General features: G+C 42.1%; 1 protein-coding gene across 1 annotated transcript; it reads right to left on the bottom strand.

The window, feature by feature from the left end:
* Positions 1-8,784: 8,784 nt before the first annotated feature.
* On the bottom strand, positions 8,785-10,008 carry LOC139460192 (zinc finger CCHC domain-containing protein 18-like). The gene has a single exon (XM_071241705.1). It carries the CDS (start codon positions 10,006-10,008, stop codon positions 8,785-8,787), a length of 1,224 nt encoding a protein of 407 aa, XP_071097806.1.
* Between the last annotated feature and the right edge of the window lie 812 nt (positions 10,009-10,820).

The raw sequence follows: 10,820 nt of genomic DNA, 5'->3' as shown, positions 1-10,820 counted from the left end.
AACACACCTCTCTAATAACTCTTAGTACTGTTGAGCTGAAATGAACCAATGTTTATCCGAATGCATTAGGTAAAGGGAAGTAATTCGGTTTGCGTCATCTGCTATCGGTGAAAATGGTTGAATGAAAGCGTTTTTCTCGGTGAAACTTCGGACGTATATTCCATGTCTGTATGATGGGGTACATATGCTCACACGCAGGGTACATCACACCACATACCCCTCCAGATTGGTTGACAACTTCTAATGTTTTTGGGGTACAAAGACAACCAAGTCATCTTGCAACCAATTCTAACCTGACAGGTTCTGATATTAGTTTGGTTTGATTTGTTGTTTTACGCCGCACTCAGCAATATTCCAGCTATATGATGGTGGTCTCTAAATAATAGATTCTGGACCAGACAATCCAGTGATTGATATCATGAGCATCGATCCACGCAAATGGGATCGATGACATGCTTCAACCAAGTCAGCGAGTCTGACCAACCCGATCCCGTTAGTCGCCTCTGACGACAAGGTTCTGATATGACACTGGGAAGAAAATAAACATTCTATCCACTGTTTCACCAAATACAAACTAGCTACCACCACTCACAAAAATAGGAGTGAGTATGATTTTACGCTGCTTTCAGCAATATTCCAGCAACATAACAGACACCAGAAATTACTCACGGTACTCAGTTCAACATGGTATGTCATTATGCCTCCAGGTAATCAACTTATAAGCTGTAGGTTTTGTTTGTTTGTTTGTTTGTTTGTTTGTTGTCTAACCCCACACTCAGCAAAATTCCAGCTAGATGACAGCAGTCTGTAAATAATCGAGTCTGGACCAAACAATCCAGTGATTGACATTATGAGCATCGATCTACGCAATTGGGATACGATGTCAATCACTGGATGGTCTTAAGCCGATTCCAGCAATATCAGAGACACCAGAAATGATACAAATATGCACATAGTTCATTACTCATTCACTCAATGATTACAACATATTTCATTATGATTATGATCTATGTTTGTTTATTGTTTGTTTGTTGTTTAACGCCGTACTCAGCAATATTCCAGCCATATGACCGCAGTGTGTAAATAATCGAGTATGATCTATATATGCCCCCAAGTATTGTACTCTAAACCTAAAACGCTGTAGGTTTTTCTCCAACTTCAATGTTTGTTTGTATGTTTGTTGTTTACCGCCGCACACAGCAATATTCCAGCTAAATGACGGCTGTCTGTAAATAATGAATTCTGGACCAAACAATCCAGTGATTGACATTATGAGCATCGATCTACGCAATTGGGATACGATGTCAATCACTGGATGGTCTGGTCCAGACTTGATTATTTACAGACCGCTGTCATAAAGCTGGAATATTACTGAGTGCGGCGTGAAACAACAAACAAATATCATGCCACATTTTCTGCTGGAGGAAATCAAGAAAACACATACAAGAAAACAGGATCCACGCTCTTGACAGAAGTGTGATGACAGTTTATCGCCTTGTTGCGATTGGTATATAAAAATGCATTCATGCACTGAAGCCACATTGGCCTGGTACAGCCGTATTGGCCCGAAATCCTGTATTGTTCCTCTCGTGCTTGTATATGATGTTGACCGATTTGAGCATATTACTGACAGTCGATTATTAATAACAAGAAAAAGAAATGAGCGTGGCTCACCCCCGACCCTCCTAGTGTGTCAGTAATTTCAAATTAAATAGCTAGGATAGGGTTAGGGTTTGAAAAATTAATTTAAAAAATGGAAAATTAATAAAAACATGTTTTTTCTTTTGACTGCACCCCTCCATATGACACAGATTATTCTTCCCCGCCCTTCAGGCGGGGAAGTATACGGGAAACGTTAAATTTGTGGCATGTATGTCGACATGTTGGTTTATTTGAAATTTCAAGCCACGCATTTACGGAAACAAAACATACAAATCATGTGCGTCGAATGTTGATGCTATTCTTTTCCAGCAATAAGAGATACTTCAAAATCGTCTTTATGTAGTTAATTGATGTATCTGACCGTTTCTGGTCATTAGGTGACATTATTAAACCATTCGTGTGTAATCCGATGTCCTTTTTTCCTCAAGGACTAACTTTCTGATTTTCACGGTGTATACAAAAGAAGAACTGTGCTCCGGAGATCGTAAATAACAGCATAATAAAAATTATGTTCTGAATATGCTTATTCATGAACAACGACGACATCTCAATTTAAATGTAATATGGCTGAATTCCATAATCTACATACCACACTTTTGATTGTTTGGATGCTCATGTTCACTGGAAATATTTGGAATAGTTATATTCCGTATTTTGAATTAACCCAGTTCCCCGTGTGTGTTTATTAATCAGTGCACCGCACATAGCCACATGCGAAACGTTTGGTAGCAAAGTCATGATCAAAGCAAAATCGGAGTAGTGTGTCAGCGAATTTGCATCAAGGCTGTAGTATTTTTCAACCGTTTAATGGAATTCAATGTACAGCCGTAGCTCTGGTCATTCATATATTTTGTGTCCCATAGCTCAAACCTATTTGCGTCTGTACCGTGTTCCACTGACCTCGATAATCTGTTGGATGAAGGCACAAGTCTCTACAGCCACAAAGTTAACACCGAAGGCTATGAGGAGTATTTAGGTCATAATCAGTTCCCAGCAGCCACTGCCTCAAGCGATATTGTCTACATAACAGATCAGTTTTATGGCTCCGTCACAGGTGCTCCAAAAATTGAAGCAGGGAAAACAAATTTCATAGAATCATTTCAAAAAGCAATATTGATATCCCCGTCACTTTTGGTAACTTTTACTGATGTCTCCATTGCAATTTTTACGGATTTCGATTCGTATGCATTATTTGACTGTCATCAGCGGAATGGTCTTGGTCAGATTGATCCGAGTGGACAAGCGGTTTTACTTCTGTTTAGTAGTATGGATGAATTGTCATGTTACATCTTAACAGTATATATATATATCAGGCTACTATGCTTGTCGTAATGTAGTAGCGGGTAAGGGGTGGATGTTGGTGGGGCACACACAACACGACGCTACTCGTCAGTTCACATGACAACCATCTTTATTCCGAGAGTAGATACTAATCATATTAAACCCTGAAAATATAATGCAAACATCATAAGTATTTTTGTAGCAGAACATGGAGATTAAACACAATTACAAGACTTCATCTTATCAGCTAGCACATTAGCACTAGCATGAATAAATCCTTAAATATAAATAGCAGGTTGTAAACTATTTCTGAATAACTATATAAAATTTCCATTTGTAAATACTTTGAGAATACATTAAATTCACACAAAACATTAATTTAGAAGAATAACCATATACTAGTTATTAGTTTGAACCATATATATATAATTATGCTCCCTACTTACCACTGTGTGGCAATGAGCTTATCTCAGTGGTTCGCAGTCACGTTCAATGTTGTTTACGGTCACATCATTCTATAACAAGTTGAAATACAACCTTGACAATACTAATAATGGCCATATAAAATAAGATATAAAAACAACCGATCTCCCATACATACGTTCTTATTTCATACCACGTTCAGACAGTTATAGGTTTAAGAACATGTTTAAATAATAATTTAGTTTAGTAAAGTGTATACTAGTAATGCAGTATTTAAGAAGATAACATACTGTAAAGATGCAATATGATACATTTTAGATTGAAATTAAATAAATTCTACATACAACCAACTGTAATGATAGTTGAAATACCTACTTTACTTTAACTACCAGCTAGGTTTACTTATACACTGATGCATTAATTTAACACCTCTTAAGTAATACAATATGTACAAGACCATATATACAATAGATGAAATACTAAGCCCATAGAAACTAACCTGGATAATGAAATCCTCCATACACAAACATCGAGTTCCCTGAATGTACAATGTTCAACATCCACAATCAGCAAGGGGCTGATATGAAGGAAAACGATCTAATACAAATCTAAGTGACCTCCTTGAATAATTGTGTACAACTGCCAACAGGATATGCCGGACAGAAACCTTTAAATCTACATACACAATAGATAGTAAGCTGACCACAGAAACTAAAGCAGACAGACAAAAGAAACTTGTGCAGTGTGCATACGCATGGGTCAGAACCTGGCCTGACCCAGTAAGGTGGCTATTGTTAAATGCAGGGTGCAGGGATAGGCTTATTGTATTGAGGGCTTGTATAACTCTAAAGGTTTGTTTGTAGGGTACTGTATGTAAAGTTTAAAGCTAAAATGAAACATCTAAAATATCTAACTTATATGTACAAATACTTAAAACATGACTTGGCCACATACTTCCCCTCCCCCAGAAATGACGTCCTCGTCATTTGGAAGTTCCATCCAGAATAGAAATAAAAGCCTGGGATAAACTCTCACTAATATGCTTTAAAACACCACTAGCTGCAAGTTCCTGGATTGCTCTAGATCTTCTGTCCATAGTAGCCTCTGAACCTGTCACTCTGTGACTCATCAAGTACTCCCCTGATGTCATCCAAGAAGGCTTCTTTGAGTCTCTTCCTGAACGTCTAGGTGCAGATGCAGTTGGAAATATCGATGCAGTTGCAGCAGCAGATGTTTCGTCATCTATCCCTGAAGCGGTCTGAGCCCCAGGTTCCTCCTGTTCAGTTTCGTCCTCATCAAGTTCCTGTATTTCTTCTTCACGGGTCTCTTCTGTGTCCTGCTGTTCCTCTGACAACACTGACGAGTGACCGTCGCCACCAGAAGAAGATCCCTCTACCTCAAGAAGTTCTTGGTCGTCACCAGTCTTTGCTTGGGTAGATTCCTCATCCCTCTCTGCAGATTCTGCGTTCATCACTGTGGAGCCATGAACGTCTGCTGTATCTTGGGACGTCTGAACAGGCACTGTAAATGTTCCTATCTCCATGATATCTTCATTTCCAGTAGACATCTCTGATGTCGCGTCTTGAGTGTATGCTGGGGATAACACAGTTGATGTCCTTCGTCTAGGAGCTGGAGTTGGCCTCTGCTTGACCTTGGCATCCTTTGACTGTGAAATGGCTCCAATGGGCAGGAGATGGTTCCGGTGCAAGGTCCTCTTCCGTCCTTCACCAAATTCCTTCTGGACCACAAACACAGGAATGTCTAAATTTGGCTGTTCCAGAACTACATTAACATCCTCTTCCCATCGGTCTGCTAGTTTATGTCGTCCATCGAAAGCCAAAGCTTTGACCAGCACTCTGTCTCCGACCTCTATGGTTCCGCCTCTAACCTTCAGGTCATAACCTGCCTTCTGTCGACCTTGAGCATCTTGTGTGGTCTTGGCTGCCTGCTCATAAGCACTCCGGAGTCGTTCCCTAAGGGCCTTGGTGTACTGAAACACTGATTTCTTCTCTCTGTTGAGCTCCAGTCCAAAAGCAAGGTCGATTGGTAATCTGGGTTCACGTCCAAACATAAGGAAGAAGGGTGTCTGGCCAGTGGTCTCGTGGCGGATGCAGTTATAAGCATGAACTAAAGGTCCCACATAATTCTTCCAGTCCCGTTTCTTGTCAGGCGATAGGGTGCCAAGCATGTCACAGAGGGTCCTATTAAATCTCTCACACATGCCGTTGCCCATAGGGTGGTATGGAGTGGTCCTTGACTTCTTGATGTTCAGTAAGTCACATAATTCCTTCACGAGCTTGCCCTCAAAGTTTGCTCCTTGGTCGGTGTGGAGACGCTGTGGCATTCCATAGTGTTGAACAAAGTGGGTGTAGAAAGCCTCTGCAGTTGTCTTGGCTGTCTGGTTCCGTGTGGGAATGGCCATGGCATACCTGGTAAAGTGGTCTGTAATTACCAACACATTCTCGTAGCCTTGGGATGATTCCAGTGAAAGGAAGTCCATGCACACTAACTCCAGAGGTTGGCTGGTGTTGATGCTCACAAGAGGTGCTCTGGCGTTGGTAGGAGACTTCCTTCTGAGGCATCTTCCACAAGCATGTACCCACGCTTCAGTATCTTTGGACATCCCTGGCCAGAAAAATCGGTCTCGCAGAAGTGATAGAGTGCGGTCTCTTCCAGGGTGTCCCACTTCGTCATGGCATCCTATCATGGCTCTTTCTACACAGGAGGCAGGGAGAACCAGCTGTAGTCTCTTTTCTTCTCCTATGGTGACCTGTCGATAAAGGACTCCATTCTTCAGGATGAGTCTGTCAAAAGCCTTGAACAGAGTTGCATCCGTCTTTGTTGATGGAATCATGTCTTTTTTTGGTTTGAGACCAGCTCGCACATTGGCTATCCATGGCCTGAGAGTCGGATCTTGATACTGTGTTTTCCTCCAGTCTCTGTCAGTCATGAGGCGGATGTCTTGTCCTTGGTCTAATTCGATATCTATGACCTCAGCTGATAGGCACAGGGTTTCTACAAAGGGTTGAGAATGGATTACATTACAAACAGCTTTGACAGATTCTATAGGAACCTGTGATCCTTCCTCTTCCTTTCTTGACAATCCTGGAAGCCTGGACAATCCATCTGCATCTGCATTACTCTGACCTGGGCGATACATAATGTCGAAGTTATAAGCTGCAAGTGCAGCTAACCAACGATGGCCAGTAGCATCGAGTTTGGCAGTGGTGAGCACGTAAGTCAGTGGGTTGTTGTCAGTAAATACAGTGAAGGTATTGCCGTACAAGTAATCCCGGAATTTCTCAGTCACTGCCCACTTGAGGGCCAAGAACTCCAACCGGTGTGCAGAGTAATTCCTCTCTGACTTACTCAACCCGCGACTTCCATAACAAATCACTTGCTTCTTCCCGTCGTCTGTCTTCTGGTATAGAACTGCGCCAAGTCCGTGAGTACTAGCATCTGTATGAAGTTCAAAACTCCTCGTGTAGTCTGGGTATCCTAGGACTGGTGGTGATGAAAGAACATCCTTCAATGTCTGAAAAGCTGACTCTTGTTCTGGACCCCAAGACCATGGCTTACAAACGTATGTCTTCTTCTTGGTCCTCTTGCATTCCTTGGGAGCTGGCATGAGGCTTGAGAGTGGTTGAGCAATTCTGGCAAAGTCCTTCACAAATTTACGATAATACCCAGCGAAGCCCAAGAACTGGCGAACTTGCTCTGGTGTTATAGGACGTGGCCAATCCTTGATACGTTGTACTTTATCTGGATCTGCTTCAACTCCTTTCGATGACACAACATGTCCAAGAAACTTTATCTTCTCCTTGAAGAAAGAACATTTATCTGGTGTTAACTTCAGGCCACACTCTCTGATTCTCTCGAAAACTCGGTCAAGTCGTTCCAAGTGTTCTTCATATGTGTCCGAGAAGATAATGATGTCATCTATGTAGATTAGGCAGATCTTGAGATGAAGCCCATCAAAACACTCGTTCATTAATCTCTGGTACGTTGCTGGACTGTTACACAAACCAAAGGGCATCCTGGTGTACTCGTAAAATCCGAGTGGTCCTACTGTGAAAGCTGTTCTCTCTTTATGTTCTTCAGCTAACTCCACCTGGTGATACCCACTCTTCATATCCAAAGTCGTGAAGAATTTGGATCCAACCAGAGCATCAAACATCTCTTCCACTCTCGGCAAAGAATAGCTGTCCTTGATAGTCCTGTTGTTGAGCTGGCGGAAGTCCACACACATTCTAAGTTTGCCATTCTTCTTCCTTGCGAGCACAACATTAGACGACCATGGTGAATAGGATTTACGAATGATCCCACTCAGTAAAAGTTGTTGAAGATGGTCTCTCACTTCCTGATACATCGGTGGTGGGATCCGTCTGTGTCGCTGTTTGAAGGGATGCTCATCAGTCAGCTTAATCCTATGCACCACCCTGTCAGTATAACCAACATCTGTATCCCCAGTTGAGAAGATGTCCAAGTGCTGTCTAATAACATCTTTGCCTCTGGCCAGTTCATCAGGAGTCACAGCAGCTTCTTCAAAGTCCATCTTCTCAATCAATGGTCCATCACTAGTGGTAGATGTCTGGGGTATGTCTTCAATGGTGACTGGCTGTACTTCACAAAGTATTGCATTGGGTGGTATAGAAACGGTCCTGGTGGTGACATTACAGATGTAAACATCAACTCCCATCTTCTGTTTACTGTTGTAGGAGACTAGACTTGGGGCAATGTCAAGGTCATCTGGTATTGTGGAAGTCTTCGTTGCCTGCAGTACAGCACAAGTCGAGTGGTACTCAAGAGGTTTATCAAGATATCCATGAATCTTTACTTCACTATTTGGTGGGATGATAAATCTCTTGAACTCGGCGCTCTTCACTAAAGCTAACCTATTGTGGCGCTTGACTAGCTCCTTCTCCCTAAGTACGAGACATCTGAAGGCAAGGTACCACGGGGTAAAGAGATTAGCACACTGTAAAAATCTGTTCCCATGATGCTCCTTACAATTAACCATAAGCGCATTCAAAATGTTTGTGCCCATAAGAATAGGTACAGTCTCATTGTAGTCACTGTCAGGGACAACAAGAAATAATCCTTGCTGGTCAGCTGGTGACATACCAGTTACCTGAAGCGGTGTCTCTACATATCCAAGATATGGTAATGGCTTACCATCAGCACACTCTACATGCAGGATACCTTCAAGTGGCTGTATAGGGAGGTGGGACAGGTGATCTCGATGGAAGGACTCGCTCATGGTTGAAACTGTAGCTCCGGTATCCAGTAGGGCTTTAGTGTTCACTCCATGAACGGCAACTTCCACTTCTGATGCAGTACCCACAAGGCCAGTTATATCATCATCTTTGGGACCCTGTACACTGAAATCCATAACATGTCCCACCTTATGGATTCTCCTCAGTTTAACGGATTCCAACTGTGGTCCATCCTAACTGTACACTTGTAGCTGACGTGTCCAGGTTGTCCACAGCGGTAGCAGATGGGGGTAGGCTGTCCATATGCATCAGTTGTCCACCCCTGCCTTGGCCGAACTGTCCTTGGATGAAAGGCTTGCTGTCCCCGTGCATTGTTGTTTTGAGCCTGAATAGAAGCAGGGGATGAAAACCGAACTGGAGGACCCTGAGGGTGCCGTGGCATCTCTTGGACTCCCTGAAATGGTGGATACCAGGCACCTGCAAAATCAATGGCGGGTCGTGTCTGTGCTTGAGAGGTATTGTCGCACTTCTTCTTGAGATCAGCTACTTCACCTGAAAGTTTTCTGATCATCCCCTTGATCTCTGCCAATTCCTTGTTCTCCTTGGAGACAGCCGCCATACCAGGAATAGGATTCTTCTTAGTAACAGTAGAATTGGGAGTAAAAGACAGGGGCCCTTCACGTGTCTTTAATTCCTGTTCTATTCTTCTGAGGCTGATTAGAAGATCGCTGAAGGTGAGGCTCTGGTCGTACTTGTGGCCGGAAATGTCCTTTAAGTCAGGCAGAAGTCCTGTCCATAGCATGGATTTAAGCATTCGGTCTTGCTTGTTAGCTTCCACTTCTCCGGCATCTATGGCCTGTCCCAAGAGGTCTTCTAGACGCACAGCCCAGGTAGCTACTGACTCAGTCTTGGTCTGTTTGGCGGAATAGAACTTGGCTAAAAGTGTCTCCGTCGCATCCACATCGCCAAAGACGCTGTCCATTTTGGCTAAAATAGAGCTTCCATCAACGTGTGGGCCTAACCTAAGTAATACTCTGGCAGCAGGTCCCTTCAGTGATCTCCTGATGGCTTGCTTGATGTTGTCCTCCGAGTGTAACTTATCCTGATATAGACACTTCACTTCATATCGCCAAATGTCATAACTGGCATCCTTGTTACCTTCCCCAGAAAAAAATGGTAGGCGAGGTACCTCTGCCACCTTTAGAACCGTCTCTGTACCAGTAAGAACTCCAGGGGTCTCATGAGTGCCTGTCTCAAATGGTAATTCTGAATGCTTAGATTCGGTCTTTACCTGTGAAGTACCAGAACACTCACGCATCCAGGCCATAAAGTCTTCTGGGGAACCCAACTTGGGGCGCATCTTGAGTGTATTGAGAGTAGACACAAGCTGGTCTATCTCCTCTTCAGTCATACCATCTGGCTCCATAATGAATAAGTAAACAAACTAGTAGATAGAAAATGAAAAATGGTAACACTTCTCACCAAATGTACTATCTGATGATGACTCAGCAAAGTCAAACACAAAATTGTGCCCTAAGTAATATACATGTTGGCGGAAGAATAAGCAGTAAACTTGTTTAGGAAGACATACTTGTTGTCGACTGGTAAAAAGCACAAAAATTGAGTAGTAACACAACTAAGAAGGAACACAAAAACAGCTAGAGTATATACTGCAGGTATGTATACTATCTACTTGAGTCAGGTATGTTGTATACTTCAGGCGAGTATACAAGTATAATATATACTTCAGGTAAATATACTGGGTACACTATACAGTGTATACATTGATATTTGCAATAGGATACTGGGGAATTTATGTATGATCAATTATGTGTAGGCTAAGTGCTCAGGTTAGTACAAATTTCATGCTTAACTTATGCAGGTGCAACGCAAGCGCAAATGATAGGTGAAACAGGAGAACACTGAAGAAATCCAACTGCAATAAAGACAAACTACTTAAACCAATTAACCGAAGAAAGGATCAACACACTAAAACCTAGTCGAACGAGATATCAACCCCTTTAAACTAAATGCTAAGTACTAACAACTAAATACTAATATCTATATTTATGATAATAAAGCATTAGACTATGCACCTTAACACGTAATTGAAATTATCTACTGGACGTAAATCCTACATTACTAAAATTTATTTAATAGTAAGTAATTATATACTTTATTGATTCCCTGTTTATTAATAAACACAAACTCACACCATGCAAACTCAATCACATGATA

The sequence above is a fragment of the Haliotis cracherodii genome, unplaced genomic scaffold (genome assembly GCF_022045235.1).
Source record: "Haliotis cracherodii isolate W230 unplaced genomic scaffold, xgHalCrac1.p SCAF_14, whole genome shotgun sequence".
Classification (NCBI taxonomy): Eukaryota; Metazoa; Mollusca; class Gastropoda; order Lepetellida; family Haliotidae; genus Haliotis; species Haliotis cracherodii.
The sequence above is the reverse complement of the archived record's forward strand: the minus strand, read 5'-3'. Positions and strand labels throughout refer to the sequence as shown.